The sequence below is a fragment of the Pimephales promelas genome, chromosome 12 (assembly GCF_988280905.1).
Source record: "Pimephales promelas chromosome 12, fPimPro1.hap1.1, whole genome shotgun sequence".
Classification (NCBI taxonomy): Eukaryota; Metazoa; Chordata; class Actinopteri; order Cypriniformes; family Leuciscidae; genus Pimephales; species Pimephales promelas.
Window position 1 is genome coordinate 24927376 of NC_142780.1, and position 22725 is coordinate 24950100.

The 22725-nt window shown below is 39.0% G+C and overlaps 2 protein-coding genes across 3 annotated transcripts in view; one reads left to right on the forward strand and one right to left on the reverse strand.

Moving 5' to 3' along the window:
- Position 1: 1 nt before the first annotated feature.
- pou3f2b (POU class 3 homeobox 2b) lies at positions 2-4834 on the forward strand. Its single transcript, XM_039679592.2, has one exon. The coding sequence runs from the start codon at positions 446-448 to the stop codon at positions 1721-1723; it is 1278 nt and encodes a 425-aa protein (XP_039535526.2). The 5' UTR covers positions 2-445; the 3' UTR covers positions 1724-4834.
- A 1049-nt stretch (positions 4835-5883) lies between these two features.
- Positions 5884-22725, reverse strand: part of fbxl4 (F-box and leucine rich repeat protein 4) — a 37001-nt gene continuing 20159 nt past the window's right edge. The window contains exons 6-8 of one of the 2 annotated variants that reach the window (XM_089117813.1): positions 10165-10233; positions 8860-9172; positions 5884-7201 (exon numbers count right to left, since the gene is read on the reverse strand). In XM_089117813.1, the coding sequence (XP_088973939.1) occupies positions 7038-7201; positions 8860-9172; positions 10165-10233 (546 nt within the window). In that variant the 3' untranslated portion in view covers positions 5884-7037. Of the gene's footprint in view, positions 7202-8859; positions 9173-10164; positions 10237-22725 lie in introns of both variants that reach the window. The other variant, XM_039679591.2, reaches the window with a different exon arrangement.

A 22725-nucleotide genomic window follows, 5' to 3' on the forward strand; every position in this document is an offset into this window, starting at 1 on the left:
TGAACTCTTCATACCTTATTTAATTATAATTAGGGCAGCAAACGTCGCGCTAGAAATATTAAATAGTTTCCCTTGTTTGATAGATTAATCCCCGGAACCTGTAATCAATAAATGTATGAAATGACATCATATAAAATAGATTTTTATTATTATTATTATTATTATTATTGCATTGCATATCTATTAAATAAGACATACATACGCACACAATTGCAAATTCCATAAAAGACGAGTTTGAAATGAATTTTTCTCCAAATTATAAAAATCATAACCTTTGGTGTTCTTCGCTCCGGTCTTGGTGGCCCGTCGGTCCCTCACATTTCAGAGGTGCTACAGGACACGGAGTTCTTTTGAAGGAAAGAGGCAGTGTTTGTTTAGACTCTCGAGCATCCAATGAACTGAAAGCTGCCTCCAAAAAAGCGCGTCCATCGTTCCTTTCCACCCAATGAGCGCCGTCGGGGGGTGGAGCTCAGGTGCGCGCCGCTGCGTCCACTTGGCAAAGAGCCTGGGAGACGCCTGTGGCAAAAGAGTAACTGTCAAATGCAAGGTTCCTTTAATAGGAGCGATCAGTCCGGCTCCGAGAGTCATGGCGACTACAGCATCCAATCATTACAATATCCTCACCTCCAGCTCATCTATTGTACACTCGGAGCCTGGGAGCATGCAGCAAGCTACGGCTTACAGGGACGCGCAAACCCTGTTGCAGAGTGACTACTCACTGCAGAGCAACAGTCACCCGCTCAGCCACGCGCACCAGTGGATAACAGCCTTGTCACACGGAGAAGGAGGACCGTGGTCGTCCAGTCCCCTCGGCGAGCAGGACATCAAGCCAGCGGTGCAGAGCCCCCGGGACGACATGCACAATTCCAGCAATTTACAGCATCAGTCGCGGCCACCCCACCTGGTACATCAGACGCACGGGAACCATCACGATTCAAGGGCATGGAGAACAACGACGGCAGCTCACATCCCCAGTATGGCCACTTCAAACGGACAGAGCCTTATTTACTCGCAGCCCGGCTTCAGCGTGAACGGTCTCCTCCCGGGTAGCGGCCAAAGCATCCACCACCACAGCATGCGCGACGCGCACGAGGACCACCACAGCCCGCATCTCAGCGACCACGGCCATCCACCGTCTCAGCACCAGCACCAGCCGCACCAGTCTCACCACGACCACTCGGACGAGGACACGCCGACCTCGGACGACTTGGAGCAGTTCGCGAAACAGTTCAAGCAGAGGAGAATCAAGCTGGGCTTCACGCAGGCGGACGTCGGACTCGCTTTGGGAACGCTGTATGGAAATGTGTTTTCGCAGACCACGATATGCAGGTTTGAGGCCCTGCAACTCAGCTTCAAAAACATGTGCAAGCTCAAGCCTTTGTTGAACAAGTGGTTGGAGGAGGCAGACTCCACATCTGGCAGCCCCACGAGCTTGGACAAGATAGCTGCGCAGGGGAGGAAACGGAAAAAGAGGACTTCCATCGAGGTAAGCGTCAAAGGGGCTTTGGAGAGCCATTTCCTTAAGTGCCCAAAGCCAGCCGCGTCGGAAATTACTTCACTGGCGGACAGTCTGCAGTTGGAAAAAGAGGTAGTGAGGGTTTGGTTTTGTAACAGGAGACAGAAAGAGAAACGGATGACTCCTCCCGGCGGACCTCTACCGGGTACCGAGGACGTATACGGAGACACGCCGCCGCATCACGGGGTTCAGACGCCAGTTCAGTGAGAGAGAGAGAAAACACAAAAACAATTCAAATTCAAGGACATATCTATCATATTGACTGCCTCAGTCTTCATTTATGATTATGTTCAAATTGGAACTATCCAAAGTGAAAGCAGCTGCGGTTTAGACTACTGAGGCGGGAGAGCAGATTATATCCGTCTTCAATGTTACTCAAAATTCGTACCGCTGCAACAGAGGGGACCGTGCGTTCCCCGCGCGAGCAAAGAGAACGGTTGTTCTGTGAATACCCAGCACTGTGAATAGACGCAGTTTTAAGGTGTAACCCTACTATTTATCAAACACTTTGAGACGAGCGAAATGTCCCTCAAATGCGAGCATGGGTGTCCCATAGACAGTTGTTTACATCTAGACACACTGCATTTTCTTTGACAGGATTAGCTCGAAAAGTGACTAGTGCTGCAGCATTTGACAAACATTTTTTTACGCCATTTTTACTCTTGTTGTGTGCGACTGAGGGTCGATTAAAAAAAAAAAAACATCAGTGTGACATGCATCCACCCAGTCCTCAACAATTTTCTTGGGATCAAAGACCTCTAAACATCATCATTAATATTATCTTTATTAACATTATTTTGGATACAGCCAATGTACCAGTTCGCTTACTCAGAGAGTGAGGTGCAAGGTCACACTAAACAGATGTTGTAGCCTAGTCTTGGCGCCAAGAAATTAGTCTCACACAATTGATTCTGGTTGTATCCGTCTCCATTTTATCAATACGATGGGTCTAAATTGGACAAATAAAATGATACAGCATCAAACTTCTAGCATCAAGCTGCAGACTGGTCACCGAAGGGCTAGAATTAGAAACCTGGCATTTCCTTCGATTTAGTCATATTACCATAAAATACAATTGTTTCACAGGACTCCACACAGTGCTGTAAATATTGTATAATTTTTTAAAGGACATAGTTACGTTATTCTCTCACTTGAGCACTTTTTCGTGTTATTTTGAATTTGGAAAAGATTTTAGAGGCTTTTGTTTATTTTATTTTGGTCTCATTTGTTTGAACTTTATAGCTGGTAGCTATATTTTGCCTTTATATTTATAGTCATTTAGCCGAATTTTGCTTGCTATCTCTTGCGCGAGTCAGTTGCTTTTTAACCCACATTCAGCTGCTTTTTTATAAATTATGAGCTGACTTTACTATATGTTTATGTATAGTAAACAATGTTCAGTCTTCAACGATGTTAGCACTATTTTCTACCCAACGAATTCAATACTATTATATATCTGAATCATTTGAATGTCTTTTTTAATTATTTTGAAATAGAGATTATTTACACAGTATCGTGGAGAATGGGAAAATCAAGTGATGTGACCTGCAATATTTTCATTTGAAGTCAAACGAGTCTTCATTGTTCCATATGACAAAGCGTTTTTGTGTGTTTTATATTTCCATAATTTATCAAGCATCAATTTGAAACATAGCAGCACTATTATTATTATTATTATTATTAGGCTATTATTATTAAGAAATATTCTCCACGTTTACCCAACATCAGAGCTATAGTCTACATATAGTAAAAACTGTAATTGTTTGTTTTTTGTTTAATTTTGTTTTTCTTTTTGTTTTTCTTTTTTCTTCTGCTTTATAGTTATTCGTTGTGTTAGTCCCGCGTTCGCTTTTATTGGGACACGATGCAGTGATGATTTACTGAAAATGTAAACACTGGAAGATTTGAAAAATGGTTACATTTTTCCAAGAGGCTTGCTTTACGTCACTATGTGTAAATACAATACAACAATCAGAAATTATTATTATTATTATTATTTTCTTATTGTATTATTTTGCTTATATTTTAATTCACATTTTGTGTAGCCTAAATCTATTCCACAGAAATTCCAGGGTCATATTACTACCGTGCTTTTTCTTTTTTTTTTTCCAAAAGAAACATTTAGGCTACATAGATTAATTGATCAAACTGTCATGTAATTCTACAAAGATTGTGGAAGCTATTTATTTGTCGTTTTATTTCCTCTGTCAGAAAGACTCCATCAATCCTTGAACTGCATACATTTGTGGGTAAAATAAAATGCGCAGAGGTTGTGATAGAAATTTGTTTTATTTGTAGGCTAAATGATGTTTTTCTAAATCGCAGAATCAAAACTGACATTGTATGTTGTCGGGTGTAAAAATTATGCGGGGGGTGTAAAAATGTAGTAGGCTATTTATTGACGTCTCGGTTGTTTTTTAACGAAATTTTAAAATGTAAAAACAGAAGTAACACAACAGTCTTGCGTTTTCAAATGTTGAAATGTCAGCTCATCTCAAGTGAAATTGAAACCGTGAAATGTGTAAACCACAACAAATACAAACCGAGAAGTTTTGTTTGTTTTCCCTGAAATGGGATAAATAGGCCGATAGCAACATTCTGAGATAATGAGGACTGACACTGCAAAGGCCTGTATTCTTGTGTTTAATAAAACACGATGAATTTTGTGGTAAAGGCAGTAGGCCTATGGAAAATGTTCGACCATTGTTTAGAAAAACTGAACCCTTCAATTAGGTATATTTTGGAACTAGAACAGTTATGAATGAAGTAGCCTATTTTGAAAGTGTCATTAATTTTGTGGCATCAAAACGTGGGCCTCGATATCCCCATATGGCATAGGCCTCATTTCTCGTATAGGCTATTTTGCGTATATTTGCTATTCTTGTTGCAAAGAATGCATTTACTTTTAGTATAATCTTGGCAATAATGGGCCATAAAAATACTATTTTACGGATCCAATGTGAGACATTACGCCGTCTTTGTAATGACCAATGATAGTGAATTGGGCTGCTCTTATATGAGTCTTCCGTGGTGCTTTGCATGGAAGTGAATCGTGCAAATTTCAATCTCTTTACAATTCAGAGAATATTTCAATAAAGTCAAGACATTCTTACATAATAAGGACAATTTACAGCTAGACTTAAAAAAAGTGATACAATTCTCCATATTTGAGGAAACATTTTAAGTCTAGAATTGAGTGTATTGAAATCGTGATTGTGTAAGAGCTTATCCTTATCCTCTAGTGCCACCTAGTGAGATTTTTTCTAGGACAGCTAAAGCAACATTGAATAAACGTAACAGCAGCACATGGCGATTGTAGCTCAACATTCTGGGGTTTTCTTTAATGCTCTCTGACCTCAGTAGGCAGCCATGTTCATTTGCACATTTATGTTACACACATCCTGAATCATAGCTGTTCCTGTTTTTTCCCCAAACTTTGGTTGAAAATATAAATATTTTGATAATTTTCTAAACTAAGTTTGCTGAGGTGTTAGGCAAACAAAGCACACGAACACTTGAAATTGTATTCTGTATCCAGTATTTAAAATGTCCACCAGATCAGCGTTCACATATAAGGCCTATAAATGTTTAATTTTTAACAAAACCTCTTTTAAACTTTATTAGACTTTGAAAAGTGCTTTAAAAATGTGACCTACCCAAACCTATGATGGGTAGGCTACATCTTTTATGTTAGCAAATTAATTATTTTGTGTTCATGTTTTAAAAATAATGTTAAAATTTACTGCAAAGGCAAGCACTACAGGTTTCGTTTATTCAAATTTGCTACTAAAACAATGTTAGGAATCAAGCATGCACAAATTAGGTGTTAATAAGATTCTGCAAACTTTTTGTTACTAAATGATGAAACAGAAAATTTCAAATGCATATTGATGCTAAAACCATTGCAACAGGAGTGCATTGCCTCTACTAAATTACAGGGTCCAAAAGCTGACAGTGTTGTTAAGCTTTGTAGTGTTGATCTGTTTACAAGGGTGTAATGATAGTTTTCTGCATGTACTGACTAGCAATAGTTGTATGGAAATCAAGAATCGTTTCATCTAATTAACTGCATCCCTCCAGGTCCTCAGGGCACATTAGAGCTCCTCAGTCCATCATTAAAGCAGACATAAACAATTCATTACATCACTGTTAGTCCAATGAGACTGTCACTGCCAGATACAATATTAATACGCCCTTAAACTCAGAGGGATAAAGACTAAGGATGTTTTTGACTTTCAGTTTGACCAATCTAACGGGCGAAAATGGTATAGACCAACCGCATGCCAAACATAATCTGTGAGCAGTTTATTTTACAATCACAGAAAAGACGGAGCATGGTATTTTCAAGTGGAAAAAAGAACACAAAATATTAAGCCTCACTTTATTGAACCAAGACCTCATGAGTGTCACTCAGTCGCTCTGAAATAATGCAAAAAGCCCACTTCTTCCAAACAGCACAATTTTAATACAATATCTTAAATGACAACATTAATTCACTGTAACTACTGTAGAATTTAACATAAATTCAGTCTATTTAATGTTCAGTTGCTTCAAATTAACGTTAAGAGTTTGTTTACAGGGTGCTAGTGAAGAACAGGTATGTCAAATTGAAAGAACAATTAAAAAAAATAGATATGGCACTTAAACTTTTACCAAAAGTATTAAACATTTTCTCCTTATCCTTGTTTTGACTTAAATAATTGTACATCTCTAAAGAAAACACAGCACTTGCCATCTGTGTTTTTCAAAATTAAAGTCTATTAAAAAAAAAAAAGAAAAACCCTTTGGTTTAGGGTGTTTTTGGCAAATCGCAATTTAGCATAGCACAATACAGGCGACCAGCAAATTTACAAAGCACTTCTCTCTTTAAACCTAAGGCACAAGGATATGTCATCTAACGGTTAGCATGCACCTGTGTAAAAGAAAATGTCAAGTTTTGCTATAGAGAAAAGCTTATGTTTTGGTATTTGCCCTATTGTGTCTGCATACAAGTGCATAACATGATTGACTCAAAATATGGGCAGTTTCACTCAAACTAGCTATTGCCACAAAAAGATTTCTGTGCCCACGATTCAAGTCAATGTGGCCCTGAATTTATAATCAGTCAATTAATAAATAATCATAGTACACCATGTTACTATTTCACAATATTCAACAGCGATTTGACGACATTTAACAATGCAAACAAAACATTGGTACCGATACACTTGAATAAGTATGTTTAAAACGAAACCCTTAGGCTGTAGTACAGCATACTACAAACGTCTCTCTGAAGACAAAAATAAAACCCTGAGATTAAGATCAAAAACTGAGGTTTGCTGAAATGTGTGAGATTCAATACATAGTGAGACCGTTCAAGCGGAGAGAGTGTGAAACATCCATAACATCTTCCAAGCGGCAGTTCACAGCTCTGTGCAGTTCAAGGCAGCAAGTCCACAGCACCAGAATGCACCACCATTTTCCCAAGGGTCTTAAAGTCCGTCCCATGAAGCTGCTCCTGCTCAGGAGGGCCCATCGAGTTTTACTGAGTGAAACTCTTCTTGATGGACACATTCGGGAAAAGGCCACTGAGCTCCTGGGCGAAGCGAGAGTCGATCTGCGAGCAGAAGGACACATCCAACAGCTTTAGCCGAGGACAACACTGCAGTAATTTCCGCAGAGATGCAGGGCTCACCATCCGTGTGCCTGAGAAAACAAAGAAAAGTTAAAGGTATAGTTCACCTGATTGCTGTGACATCATTTACTAGAACAGTAATTTTTTTTCAGGATACATTGAATAGAAAAAGAGCTTCACATTTTCACAAAAAGATTAAGCAGCACAACTGTTATCAACTTAGAAATGTTAGAATGATTTCTGAAAGATAATGTGACTGGAGTATAGGCTGCTTAAAATTCAGCTTTGCCATCACAGGAATAATGCTGCCTTCATGTGTTATCAGACATTTCCTAATTCCCACTTCTGGAGTTGTGATTACAAGCGCGCCGCGTTCAACTGCTTTGTTGTCGGAAATAATAGGGATCAAGGAGGACACCAGGTTTATTCTTGCCTGTTTCTTGGGGAAAAGCCTTAGTTAGCAACCATTTAAACATTAACTGCGCCATCTATATAGTCAGCTTGCTGACAATTCTGAAATTTCAATTAAATACATGCTATTTTCAGTATAAAACATTCAATATGCCTCAAATGGTTAATCATATTTGCAGTGGTGGAGGAAGTACTGAATCTCAGTACTTAAGTAAAAGTACAAATACCCAGATAAATATTTACTTTAGTAAAAGTAGAAGTAACACAATGACAACCATACTTAAGTAAAAAGTAAAAAGTAAAAAGTACTTTATTTTAAATGTACTTTAAGTATTAAAAGTACTTGCATAACAATTTATTATCTTAATGTCTATTTTCTAATAATAAAACATTTAATTCTAACTCATTCAACCTAATAGCCTACTCCTATAATGATATTCAATAATGATGGAAAAAAATGTCACCATTTCTGAAACAAGCTTGCAATTAGGCAATATCATGCTTATCCTTACTATATGTTAATAACTATGTTTGGCAGTAAACGCGATTCATTTATGGTGTAATTCTGAACCTCTTGGCTTGCCATAATCCTAACCAAACCAAACATATATTACACACGGTGTGTTTCCTATGCACGTAAAAACAAATTTTCGCGTATGAGTTGCATGATAAACACACTGCGTGTGAGACGCATTTAGTGTGACCGGGTTGATATACTGTATCTATGGCAACCAAACGTCACTGGTGAGACAAACGTGCAACGGACGGACGGTCAGATTACGTTTTGGCAGGGGAAAAACTGATCAGGAAATGTAACGAAAATGTAACAGAAGTTGTAGAAATGTAGTGGAGTAGAAAGTATAATAATTGCTGCAAAATGTAACGAAGTAAAAGTAAAAAGTAAGCACTATTTATTGTACTTAAGTAAAGTAAAGATACGTGAAAAATGTACTTAAGTAAAGTAACGAAGTATTTGTACTCCGTTACATTCCACCACTGCATATTTGTAAATATACACTTCTCTTATGACAAGACACGGCGACGTAGCGGTTGTGAAATAAACTAATAAAGAATACCAGTCACAGCTGCAATCCTTCTCCTCTCTGCCTCGTTTAACGTTTATGGCCCGCTCAACTCGGGAATCAAAATTATCAAGAGTAAGACGATAATTTTGCTGGAGAGGACGTTCATGTCCAAATTCCGATTGCGCGTGAGGGTAGCATTTATTACATTATAAAATACTTCATCCTGTGACCACAAAAACACTGAAATATTTTTAAAAACAGAACATTTTAAACAAAAAAAACACTCAACTCACCCAGAATATCAAGGTGCTCCAGAGCGCTGCAGTTAGCGGCCAGCTCCTCCAGGTCAGCGTCACACACGGTGCGGTTGGCGGTGAGGAAGAGCTTGCGTAGGCGGGGCAAGCTGCGGGCCAAGTGCTGGAAGCAGCCGGTGCTGCTCTGAATCGTGGAGCACCAACCCAGGTCCAGCTCCTCCAGGAGCCTGCAGCCCGAAACCAGCTCCGCCAGTCCACGCTCGCTCAGGTTCCTGCAGCGCCACAGGTCGAGGGAGCGCAGAGAACGGCAGCGTGCGCTCAGCATGCTCGCCACAACATCATAGTCCTCAATCTGTGATAAAATCACCATGTAGCCACATTGAAGCACTCACTAATAACTGACCATCTCTAAGCTATACTATGTGCTGCATGTGAAGACACACAACCATACAATCCGATGTTCCTGTGGCTGAAATGGATTGAATACTGATTTGCATACTTAAAAATATCCAGATAAACATGCATGGATGCCTCCTTAAAAATAAAAATAGCACACCATACAGGTTGCTTTGATACACCATTTTTAATGTATTGTATTTGTAATTATTATTTTTGATACACTAAACATAATCTTGTATACTGCATAGCATGTAACATGTATTGCATGTATTGAGTTAAACATGGTTCTCATAATGCTACGACTATTTTTAAAGGGATAGTTCACCAAGATGTAGGTGTCTTTGTGTCCGCAGTTGTTTCAATTTTGATCTTTTAAGGTCAAACCGTTCGCATCTATCAGTCATATAATGCAGGTCTATGGTCACCACCTCAAAGAGCATGCACAGAGAAGTCCAAAGTAAACATGATTTAATGACTTTGATGGCCTAAGACACAAAACGAGCGGTTTGTGTGAGAAAACGAACAGTATTTACATTGTTTTACGTCCAAGTGATCTGAAGGTGCGGGCGCTTTGTGGCTGGGTAAAAACAATATAAATACTGTTTGTTTTCTTACACAAACCGCTCATTTCGTGTCTTAGGCCATGAATGTGTACTTATATTTACCTGTCATTAAATCATGTTTAATTTGGACTTCTCTGTGCATGCTCTATGAGGTGGTGACCATAGACCTTCATTATATGACTTACAGACAAGAACGGTTTGAACGGTTTTACTGCGGAAACATAAAGACACCTACATCTTGGATGCCCTTGAGGTAAGCTAAAACGTACCAAAAATTTATTTCAAAGTGAACTATCCCTTTAAGCGCCTTTTTTATGTTGCACCAGAACATCATTCAGTCATGTTCACCCATCTGCATATTTGATCTGTCCAGTAGACTCACCATGACACAGCTTCCCAGGTTAAGGTGCCTGAGCTCTGGGCAGAATGTGAGGATGCTCAACAAGGCTGACTGCTGCATGTGGAAAGAAATAAAACAGTGATAGTTAACACACATCACTAATGACCAGTGGTGGAATGTAACGAAGTACAAATACTTAGTACATTTTTCACGTATCTTTACTTTACTTAAGTAGAATAAATAGCGCATACTTTTTACTTTTACTTCGTTACATTTTGCAGCAATTATAATACTTTCTACTCCACTACATTTCTACAACTTCTGTTACATTTTCGTTACATTTTCTGATCAGTTTTTCCCCTGCCAAAGCGTAATCTGACCGTCCGTCCGTTGCACGTTTGTCTCACAGTGACGTTTGGTTGCCATAGAGCCTCCATTTTTGTACTCAGGTCTAAATCCCATGGCCCTCTATCAGAATCCAGAGTTTCAAGAAGATCAGAGAAACTCAAAATTTCGACCCCCCCCCCCAAAAAAAAAAAAAAAACGACAGTGTTACCCCTGTCGTTTTTTTTTTTGTGCGAAAAAAATATGTTTCTCCAATCTTCTTGAAACTCTGGATTCTGAAAGATGGCCATGGGACTTAGACCTGAGTGCAAAAATGGAGGCTCTAAACCTTTCCAGAGCTGAGATATTGAGATATTTATAATGGCATAAATGCTACATGGTATCTCAATATCTCAGCTCTGCAAGGGTCTAGAGCCTCCATTTTTGCACTCAGGTCTAAATCCCATGGCCCTCTATCAGAATCCAGAGTTTTGAGAAGATTAGGGAAACTTCATTTTTAGCCCAAAAAAAATAAGGGGTAACACTGTCGTTTTTTTTTTCAGGTCAAATTTTTGACTTTCGACATCTCAGCTCTGGAAGCATCTATAGCCTCCATTTTTGCACTCAGGTTTAAGTCTCATGGCCCTCTATCAGAATCCAGAGTTTTGAGAAGATTAGGGAAACTTCATTTTTCGCCCAAAAAAACAACAACGTAAGGGGTAACACTGTCGTTTGTTTTTTTTCGGGTCGAAATTTTGAGTTTCGATATCTCAGCTCTGGAAGGGTCTAGAGCCTCCATTTTTGCACTCAGGTGAAAGTATCATGGCCCTCTATCAGAATCCAGAGTTTTGAGAAGATTGGAGAAACGTAATTTTTTGCCCGAAAACGAAAAAAAACGAAAGAGGTAACACTGTCGGGTTTTTTTCGGGTCGAAATTTTGAGTTTCGATATCTCAGCTCTGGAAGGGTCTAGAGCCTCCATTTTTGCACTCAGGTCAAAGTCTCACAGCCCTCTATCATAATCCAGAGTTTTGAGAAGATTGGAGAAACTTAATTTTTTGCCCGAAAACAAAAAAAAACCGAAAGGGGTAACACTGTCGTTTTTTTTTCGGGTCGAAATTTTGAATTTCGATATCTCAGCTCTGGAAGGGTCTAGAGCCTCCATTTTTGCACTCAGGTCAAAGTCTCACAGCCCTCTTTTAATAATTCAGAGTTTTGAGAAGATTGGAGAAACTTAAATTTTCCCCCGAAAACGAAAAAAAAAACGAAAGGGGTAACACTGTCGTTTTTTTTCGGGTCGAAATTTTGCATTTTGATATCTCAGCTCTGGAAGGGTCTAGAGCCTCCATTTTTGCACTCAGGTCAAAGTCTCACAGCCCTCTATCATAATCCAGAGTTTTGAGAAGATTGGAGAAACTTAATTTTTCGCCTGAAAATGAAAAAAAACGAAAGGGGTAACACTGTCGTTTTTTTTTCGGGTCGAAATTTTGAGTTTCGATATCTCAGCTCTGGAAGGGTCTAGAGCCTCCATTTTTGCACTCAGGTCAAAGTCTCACAGCCCTCTATCATAATCCAGAGTTTTGAGAAGATTGGAGAAACTTAATTTTTCGCCCGAAAATGAAAAAAAACGAAAGGGGTAACACCGTCGTTTTTTTTTCGGGTCGAAATTTTGAGTTTCGATATCTCAGCTCTGGAAGGGTCTAGAGCCTCAATTTTTGCACTCAGGTCAAAGTCTCACAGCCCTCCATCATAATCCAGAGTTTTGAGAAGATTGGAGAAACTTAATTTTTCCCCCGAAAACGAAAAAAAACGAAAGGGGTAACACTGTCGTTTTTTTTTTCGGGTCGAAATTTTGAATTTTGATATCTCAGCTCTGGAAGGGTCTAGAGCCTCCATTTTTGCACTCAGGTCAAAGTCTCACAGCCCTCTATCATAATCCAGAGTTTTGAGAAGATTGGAGAAACTTAATTTTTCGCCCGAAAATGAAAAAAAACGAAAGGGGTAACACTGTCGGTTTTTTTTTCGGGTCGAAATTTTGAGTTTCGATATCTCAGCTCTGGAAGGGTCTAGAGCCTCCATTTTTGCACTCAGGTCAAAGTCGCACAGCCCTGTATCATAATCCAGAGTTTTGAGAAGATTGGAGAAACTTAATTTTTCGGCCGAAAATGAAAAAAAACGAAAGGGGTAACACTGTCGTTTTTTTTTCGGGTCGAAATTTTGAGTTTCGATATCTCAGCTCTGGAAGGGTCTAGAGCCTCCATTTTTGCACTCAGGTCAAAGTCTCACAGCCCTCTATCATAATCCAGAGTTTTGAGAAGATTGGAGACACTTAATTTTTCGGCCGAAAACGAAAAAAAACGAAAGGGTTAACACTGTCGGGTTTTTTTTCGGGTCGAAATTTTGAATTTCGATATCTCAGCTCTGGAAGGGTCTAGAGCCTCCATTTTTGCACTCAGGTCAAAGTCTCACAGCCCTCTTTTAATAATTCAGAGTTTTGAGAAGATTGGAGAAACTTAATTTTTCCCCCGAAAACGAAAAAAAACGAAAGGGGTAACACTGTCGTTTTTTTTTCGGGTCGAAATTTTGAATTTTGATATCTCAGCTCTGGAAGGGTCTAGAGCCTCCATTTTTGCACTCAGGTCAAAGTCTCACAGCCCTCTATCATAATCCAGAGTTTTGAGAAGATTGGAGAAACTTAATTTTTCGCCTGAAAATGAAAAAAAAAACGAAAGGGGTAACACTGTCATTTTTTTTTCGGGTCGAAATTTTGAGTTTCGATATCTCAGCTCTGGAAGGGTCTAGAGCCTCCATTTTTGCACTCAGGTCAAAGTCTCACAGCCCTCTATCATAATCCAGAGTTTTGAGAAGATTGGAGAAACTTAATTTTTTGGCCGAAAATGAAAAAAAACGAAAGGGGTAACACTGTCGTTTTTTTTTCGGGTCGAAATTTTGAATTTCGATATCTCAGCTCTGGAAGGGTCTAGAGCCTCCATTTTTGCACTCAGGTCAAAGTCTCACAGCCCTCTATCATAATCCAGACTTTTTAGAAGATTGGAGAAACTTAATTTTTCGCCCGAAAATGAAAAAAAAACGAAAGGGGTAACACTGTCGTTTTTTTTTTCGGGTCGAAATTTTGAGTTTCGATATCTCAGCTCTGGAAGGGTCTAGAGCCTCCATTTTTGCACTCAGGTCAAAGTCTCACAGCCCTCTATCATAATCCAGAGTTTTGAGAAGATTGGAGAAACTTAATTTTTTGGCCGAAAATGAAAAAAAACGAAAGGGGTAACACTGTCGTTTTTTTTTCGGGTCGAAATTTTGAATTTCGATATCTCAGCTCTGGAAGAGTCTAGAGCCTCCATTTTTGCACTGAGGTCAAAGTCTCACAGCCCTCTTTTAATAATTCAGAGTTTTGAGAAGATTGGAGAAACTTAATTTTTAGCCCGAAAACGAAAAAAAAACGATAGGGGTAACACTGTCGTTTTTTTTTCGGGTCGAAATTTTGAATTTTGATATCTCAGCTCTGGAAGGGTCTAGAGCCTCCATTTTTGCACTCAGGTCAAAGTCTCACAGCCCTCTATCATAATCCAGAGTTTTGAGAATATTGGAGAAACTTAATTTTTCGCCCGAAAATGAAAAAAACGAAAGGGGTAACACTGTCGTTTTTTTTTCGGGTCGAAATTTTGAATTTCGATATCTCAGCTCTGGAAGGGTCTAGAGCCTCCATTTTTGCACTCAGGTCAAAGTCTCACAGCCCTCTTTTAATATTTCAGAGATTTGAGAAGATTGGAGAAACTTAATTTTTTGCCCGAAAACGAAAAAAAAACGAAAGGGGTAACACTGTCGTTTTTTTTTTCGGGTCGAAATTTTGAATTTTGATATCTCAGCTCTGGAAGGGTCTAGAGCCTCCATTTTTGCACTCAGGTCAAAATCTCACAGCCCTCTATCATAATCCAGAGTTTTGAGAAGATTGGAGAAACTTAATTTTTCCCCCGAAAATGAAAAAAAACGAAAGGGGTAACACTGTCGTTTTTTTTTCGGGTCGAAATTTTGAATTTTGATATCTCAGCTCTGGAAGGGTCTAGAGCCTCCATTTTTGCACTCAGGTCAAAGTCTCACAGCCCTCTATCATAATCCAGAGTTTTGAGAAGATTGGAGAAACTTAATTTTTCGCCTGAAAATGAAAAAAAACGAAAGGGGTAACACTGTCGTTTTTTTTTCGGGTCGAAATTTTGAGTTTCGATATCTCAGCTCTGGAAGGGTCTAGAGCCTCCATTTTTGCACTCAGGTCAAAGTCTCACAGCCCTCTTTTAATAATTCAGAGTTTTGAGAAGATTGGAGAAACTTAATTTTTTGCCCAAAAACGAAAAAAAACGAAAGGGGTAACACTGTCGTTTTTTTTTCGGGTCGAAATTTTGAATTTTGATATCTCAGCTCTGGAAGGGTCTAGAGCCTCCATTTTTGCACTCAGGTCAAAGTCTCACAGCCCTCTATCATAATCCAGGGTTTTGAGAAGATTGGAGAAACTTAATTTTTTGGCCGAAAATGAAAAAAACGAAAGGGGTAACACTGTCGTTTTTTTTTCGGGTCGAAATTTTGAATTTCGATATCTCAGCTCTGGAAGGGTCTAGAGCCTCCATTTTTGCACTCAGGTCAAAGTCTCACAGCCCTCTTTTAATAATTCAGAGTTTTGAGAAGATTGGAGAAACTTAATTTTTTGCCCGAAAACGAAAAAAAACGAAAGGGGTAACACTGTCGTTTTTTTTTTCGGGTCGAAATTTTGAATTTTGATATCTCAGCTCTGGAAGGGTCTAGAGCCTCCATTTTTGCACTCAGGTCAAAGTCTCACAGCCCTCTATCATAATCCAGAGTTTTGAGAAGATTGGAGAAACTTAATTTTTCGCCCGAAAATGAAAAAAAAACGAAAGGGGTAACACTGTCGTTTTTTTTTTTCGGGTCGAAATTTTGAATTTTGATATCTCAGCTCTGGAAGGGTCTAGAGCCTCCATTTTTGCACTCAGGTCAAAGTCTCACAGCCCTCTTTTAATAATTCAGAGTTTTGAGAAGATTGGAGAAACTTAATTTTTCGCCCGAAAATGAAAAAAAACGAAAGGGGTAACACTGTCGTTTTTTTTTCGGGTCGAAATTTTGAGTTTCGATATCTCAGCTCTGGAAGGGTCTAGAGCCTCCATTTTTGCACTCAGGTCAAAGTCTCACAGCCCTCTATCATAATCCAGAGTTTTGAGAAGATTGGAGAAACTTAATTTTTCGCCCGAAAATGAAAAAAAACGAAAGGGGTAACACTGTCGTTTTTTTTTCGGGTCGAAATTTTGAGTTTCGATATCTCAGCTCTGGAAGGGTCTAGAGCCTCCATTTTTGCACTCAGGTCAAAGTCTCACAGCCCTCTATCATAATCCAGAGTTTTGAGAAGATTGGAGAAACTTAATTTTTCCCCCGAAAACGAAAAAAAAACGAAAGGGGTAACACTGTCGTTTTTTTTTCGGGTCGAAATTTTGAATTTTGATATCTCAGCTCTGGAAGGCTCTAGAGCCTCCATTTTTGCACTCAGGTCAAAGTCTCACAGCCCTCTATCATAATCCAGAGTTTTGAGAAGATTGGAGAAACTTAATTTTTCGCCCGAAAATGAAAAAAAACGAAAGGGGTAACACTGTCGGTTTTTTTTTCGGGTCGAAATTTTGAGTTTCGATATCTCAGCTCTGGAAGGGTCTAGAGCCTCCATTTTTGCACTCAGGTCAAAGTCTCACAGCCCTCTATCATAATCCAGAGTTTTGAGAAGATTGGAGAAACTTAATTTTTCGGCCGAAAATGAAAAAAAAACGAAAGGGGTAACACTGTCGTTTTTTTTTCGGGTCGAAATTTTGAGTTTCGATATCTCAGCTCTGGAAGGGTCTAGAGCCTCCATTTTTGCACTCAGGTCAAAGTCTCACAGCCCTCTATCATAATCCAGAGTTTTGAGAAGATTGGAGACACTTAATTTTTCGGCCGAAAACGAAAAAAAACGAAAGGGGTAACACTGTCGTTTTTTTTTCGGGTCGAAATTTTGAATTTCGATATCTCAGCTCTGGAAGGGTCTAGAGCCTCCATTTTTGCACTCAGGTCAAAGTCTCACAGCCCTCTATCATAATCCAGACTTTTTAGAAGATTGGAGAAACTTAATTTTTCGCCCGAAAATGAAAAAAAAACGAAAGGGGTAACACTGTCGTTTTTTTTTTCGGGTCGAAATTTTGAGTTTCGATATCTCAGCTCTGGAAGGGTCTAGAGCCTCCATTTTTGCACTCAGGTCAAAGTCTCACAGCCCTCTATCATAATCCAGAGTTTTGAGAAGATTGGAGAAACTTAATTTTTTGGCCGAAAATGAAAAAAAACGAAAGGGGTAACACTGTCGTTTTTTTTTCGGGTCGAAATTTTGAATTTCGATATCTCAGCTCTGGAAGAGTCTAGAGCCTCCATTTTTGCACTGAGGTCAAAGTCTCACAGCCCTCTTTTAATAATTCAGAGTTTTGAGAAGATTGGAGAAACTTAATTTTTAGCCCGAAAACGAAAAAAAAACGATAGGGGTAACACTGTCGTTTTTTTTTCGGGTCGAAATTTTGAATTTTGATATCTCAGCTCTGGAAGGGTCTAGAGCCTCCATTTTTGCACTCAGGTCAAAGTCTCACAGCCCTCTATCATAATCCAGAGTTTTGAGAATATTGGAGAAACTTAATTTTTCGCCCGAAAATGAAAAAAACGAAAGGGGTAACACTGTCGTTTTTTTTTCGGGTCGAAATTTTGAATTTCGATATCTCAGCTCTGGAAGGGTCTAGAGCCTCCATTTTTGCACTCAGGTCAAAGTCTCACAGCCCTCTTTTAATATTTCAGAGATTTGAGAAGATTGGAGAAACTTAATTTTTTGCCCGAAAACGAAAAAAAAACGAAAGGGGTAACACTGTCGTTTTTTTTTTCGGGTCGAAATTTTGAATTTTGATATCTCAGCTCTGGAAGGGTCTAGAGCCTCCATTTTTGCACTCAGGTCAAAATCTCACAGCCCTCTATCATAATCCAGAGTTTTGAGAAGATTGGAGAAACTTAATTTTTCCCCCGAAAATGAAAAAAAACGAAAGGGGTAACACTGTCGTTTTTTTTTCGGGTCGAAATTTTGAATTTTGATATCTCAGCTCTGGAAGGGTCTAGAGCCTCCATTTTTGCACTCAGGTCAAAGTCTCACAGCCCTCTATCATAATCCAGAGTTTTGAGAAGATTGGAGAAACTTAATTTTTCGCCTGAAAATGAAAAAAAACGAAAGGGGTAACACTGTCGTTTTTTTTTCGGGTCGAAATTTTGAGTTTCGATATCTCAGCTCTGGAAGGGTCTAGAGCCTCCATTTTTGCACTCAGGTCAAAGTCTCACAGCCCTCTTTTAATAATTCAGAGTTTTGAGAAGATTGGAGAAACTTAATTTTTTGCCCAAAAACGAAAAAAAACGAAAGGGGTAACACTGTCGTTTTTTTTTCGGGTCGAAATTTTGAATTTTGATATCTCAGCTCTGGAAGGGTCTAGAGCCTCCATTTTTGCACTCAGGTCAAAGTCTCACAGCCCTCTATCATAATCCAGGGTTTTGAGAAGATTGGAGAAACTTAATTTTTTGGCCGAAAATGAAAAAAATGAAAGGGGTAACACTGTCGTTTTTTTTTCGGGTCGAAATTTTGAATTTCGATATCTCAGCTCTGGAAGGGTCTAGAGCCTCCATTTTTGCACTCAGGTCAAAGTCTCACAGCCCTCTTTTAATAATTCAGAGTTTTGAGAAGATTGGAGAAACTTAATTTTTTGCCCGAAAACGAAAAAAAACGAAAGGGGTAACACTGTCGTTTTTTTTTTCGGGTCGAAATTTTGAATTTTGATATCTCAGCTCTGGAAGGGTCTAGAGCCTCCATTTTTGCACTCAGGTCAAAGTCTCACAGCCCTCTATCATAATCCAGAGTTTTGAGAAGATTGGAGAAACTTAATTTTTCGCCCGAAAATGAAAAAAAAACGAAAGGGGTAACACTGTCGTTTTTTTTTTTCGGGTCGAAATTTTGAATTTTGATATCTCAGCTCTGGAAGGGTCTAGAGCCTCCATTTTTGCACTCAGGTCAAAGTCTCACAGCCCTCTTTTAATAATTCAGAGTTTTGAGAAGATTGGAGAAACTTAATTTTTCGCCCGAAAATGAAAAAAAACGAAAGGGGTAACACTGTCGTTTTTTTTTCGGGTCGAAATTTTGAGTTTCGATATCTCAGCTCTGGAAGGGTCTAGAGCCTCCATTTTTGCACTCAGGTCAAAGTCTCACAGCCCTCTATCATAATCCAGAGTTTTGAGAAGATTGGAGAAACTTAATTTTTCGCCCGAAAATGAAAAAAAACGAAAGGGGTAACACTGTCGTTTTTTTTTCGGGTCGAAATTTTGAGTTTCGATATCTCAGCTCTGGAAGGGTCTAGAGCCTCCATTTTTGCACTCAGGTCAAAGTCTCACAGCCCTCTATCATAATCCAGAGTTTTGAGAAGATTGGAGAAACTTAATTTTTCCCCCGAAAACGAAAAAAAAACGAAAGGGGTAACACTGTCGTTTTTTTTTCGGGTCGAAATTTTGAATTTTGATATCTCAGCTCTGGAAGGCTCTAGAGCCTCCATTTTTGCACTCAGGTCAAAGTCTCACAGCCCTCTATCATAATCCAGAGTTTTGAGAAGATTGGAGAAACTTAATTTTTCGCCCGAAAATGAAAAAAAACGAAAGGGGTAACACTGTCGGTTTTTTTTTCGGGTCGAAATTTTGAGTTTCGATATCTCAGCTCTGGAAGGGTCTAGAGCCTCCATTTTTGCACTCAGGTCAAAGTCTCACAGCCCTCTATCATAATCCAGAGTTTTGAGAAGATTGGAGAAACTTAATTTTTCGGCCGAAAATGAAAAAAAAACGAAAGGGGTAACACTGTCGTTTTTTTTTCGGGTCGAAATTTTGAGTTTCGATATCTCAGCTCTGGAAGGGTCTAGAGCCTCCATTTTTGCACTCAGGTCAAAGTCTCACAGCCCTCTATCATAATCCAGAGTTTTGAGAAGATTGGAGACACTTAATTTTTCGGCCGAAAACGAAAAAAAACGAAAGGGGTAACACTGTCGTTTTTTTTTTTCGGGTCGAAATTTTGAATTTCGATATCTCAGCTCTGGAAGGGTCTAGAGCCTCCATTTTTGCACTCAGGTCAAAGTCTCACAGCCCTCTTTTAATAATTCAGAGTTTTGAGAAGATTGGAGAAACTTAATTTTTCCCCCGAAAACGAAAAAAAACGAAAGGGGTAACACTGTCGTTTTTTTTTCGGGTCGAAATTTTGAATTTTGATATCTCAGCTCTGGAAGGGTCTAGAGCCTCCATTTTTGCACTCAGGTCAAAGTCTCACAGCCCTCTATCATAATCCAGAGTTTTGAGAAGATTGGAGAAACTTAATTTTTCGCCTAAAAATGAAAAAAAAAAAACGAAAGGGGTAACACTGTCGTTTTTTTTTTCGGGTCGAAATTTTGAATTTCGATATCTCAGCTCTGGAAGGGTCTAGAGCCTCCATTTTTGCACTCAAGTCAAAGTCTCACAGCCCTCTATCATAATCCAGAGTTTTGAGAAGATTGGAGAAACTTAATTTTTTGGCCGAAAATGAAAAAAACCGAAAGGGGTAACACTGTCGTTTTTTTTTCGGGTCGAAATTTTGAATTTCGATATCTCAGCTCTGGAAGGGTCTAGAGCCTCCATTTTTGCACTCAGGTCAAAGTCTCACAGCCCTCTTTTAATAATTCAGAGTTTTGAGAAGATTGGAGAAACTTAATTTTTTGCCTGAAAACGAAAAAAAAAACGAAAGGGGTAACACTGTCGTTTTTTTTTCGGGTCGAAATTTTGAATTTTGATATCTCAGCTCTGGAAGGGTCTAGAGCCTCCATTTTTGCACTCAGGTCAAAGTCTCACAGCCCTCTATCATAATCCAGAGTTTTGAGAAGATTGGAGAAACTTAATTTTTTGCCTGAAAATGAAAAAAAAACGAAAGGGGTAACACTGTCGTTTTTTTTTTCGGGTCGAAATTTTGAATTTCGATATCTCAGCTCTGGAAGGGTCTAGAGCCTCCATTTTTGCACTCAGGTCAAAGTCTCACAGCCCTCTATCATAATCCAGAGTTTTGAGAAGATTGGAGAAACTTAATTTTTCGCCCGAAAATGAAAAAAACCGAAAGGGGTAACACTGTCGTTTTTTTTTCGGGTCGAAATTTTGAATTTCGATATCTCAGCTCTGGAAGGGTCTAGAGCCTCCATTTTTGCACTCAGGTCAAAGTCTCACAGCCCTCTATCATAATCCAGAGTTTTGAGAAGATTGGAGAAACTTAATTTTTCACCTGAAAACAAAAAAAAACAAAAGGGGTAACACTGTCTGGTTTTTTTTCGGGTCGAAATTTTGAGTTTCGATATCTCAGCTCTGGAAGGGTCTAGAGCCTCCATTTTTGCACTCAGGTCAAAGTCTCACAGCCCTCTATCATAATCCAGAGTTTTGAGAAGATTGGAGAAACTTAATTTTTTGGCCGAAAATGAAAAAAAACGAAAGGGGTAACACTGTCGTTTTTTTTTCGGGTCGAAATTTTGAATTTCGATATCTCAGCTCTGGAAGGGTCTAGAGCCTCCATTTTTGCACTCAGGTCAAAGTCTCACAGCCCTCTATCATAATCCAGAGTTTTGAGAAGATTGGAGAAACTTAATTTTTCGCCCGAAAATGAAAAAGAACGAAAGGGGTAACACTGTCGTTTTTTTTTTTTGGGTCGAAATTTTGAGTTTCGATATCTCAGCTCTGGAAGGGTCTAGAGCCTCCATTTTTGCACTCAGGTCAAAGTCTCACAGCCCTCTATCATAATCCAGAGTTTTGAGAAGATTGGAGAAACTTAATTTTTCACCTGAAAACAAAAAAAAACAAAAGGGGTAACACTGTCTGGTTTTTTTTCGGGTCGAAATTTTGAGTTTCGATATCTCAGCTCTGGAAGGGTCTAGAGCCTCCATTTTTGCACTCAGGTCAAAGTCTCACAGCCCTCTATCATAATCCAGAGTTTTGAGAAGATTGGAGAAACTTAATTTTTTGGCCAAAAATGAAAAAAAACGAAAGGGGTAACACTGTCGTTTTTTTTTCGGGTCGAAATTTTGAATTTCGATATCTCAGTTCTGGAAGGGTCTAGAGCCTCCATTTTTGCACTCAGGTCAAAGTCTCACAGCCCTCTTTTAATAATTCAGAGTTTTAAGAAGATTGGAGAAACTTAATTTTTTGCCCGAAAATGAAAAAAAACGAAAGGGGTAACACTGTCGTTTTTTTTTCGGGTCGAAATTTTGAGTTTCGATATCTCAGCTCTGGAAGGGTCTAGAGCCTCCATTTTTGCACTCAGGTCAAAGTCTCACAGCCCTCTATCATAATCCAGAGTTTTGAGAAGATTGGAGACACTTAATTTTTCGGCCGAAAACGAAAAAAAACGAAAGGGGTAACACTGTCGTTTTTTTTTTTCGGGTCGAAATTTTGAATTTCGATATCTCAGCTCTGGAAGGGTCTAGAGCCTCCATTTTTGCACTCAGGTCAAAGTCTCACAGCCCTCTTTTAATAATTCAGAGTTTTGAGAAGATTGGAGAAACTTAATTTTTCCCCCGAAAACGAAAAAAAACGAAAGGGGTAACACTGTCGTTTTTTTTTCGGGTCGAAATTTTGAATTTTGATATCTCAGCTCTGGAAGGGTCTAGAGCCTCCATTTTTGCACTCAGGTCAAAGTCTCACAGCCCTCTATCATAATCCAGAGTTTTGAGAAGATTGGAGAAACTTAATTTTTCGCCTAAAAATGAAAAAAAAAAAACGAAAGGGGTAACACTGTCGTTTTTTTTTTCGGGTCGAAATTTTGAGTTTCGACATCTCAGCTCTGGAAGGGTCTAGAGCCTCCATTTTTGCACTCAGGTCAAAGTCTCACAGCCCTCTATCATAATCCAGAGTTTTGAGAAGATTGGAGAAACTTAATTTTTTGGCCGAAAATGAAAAAAAACGAAAGGGGTAACACTGTCGTTTTTTTTTCGGGTCGAAATTTTGAATTTCGATATCTCAGCTCTGGAAGGGTCTAGAGCCTCCATTTTTGCACTCAGGTCAAAGTCTCACAGCCCTCTATCATAATCCAGACTTTTTAGAAGATTGGAGAAACTTAATTTTTAGCCCGAAAACGAAAAAAAAAACGAAAGGGGTAACACTGTCGTTTTTTTTTTCG

Coding starts and splice junctions, on each gene's coding strand:
- pou3f2b (XM_039679592.2), top strand. CDS start 446: ATGAGCGCCGTCGGGGGGTGGAGCTCAGGTGCGCGCCGCTGCGTCCAC.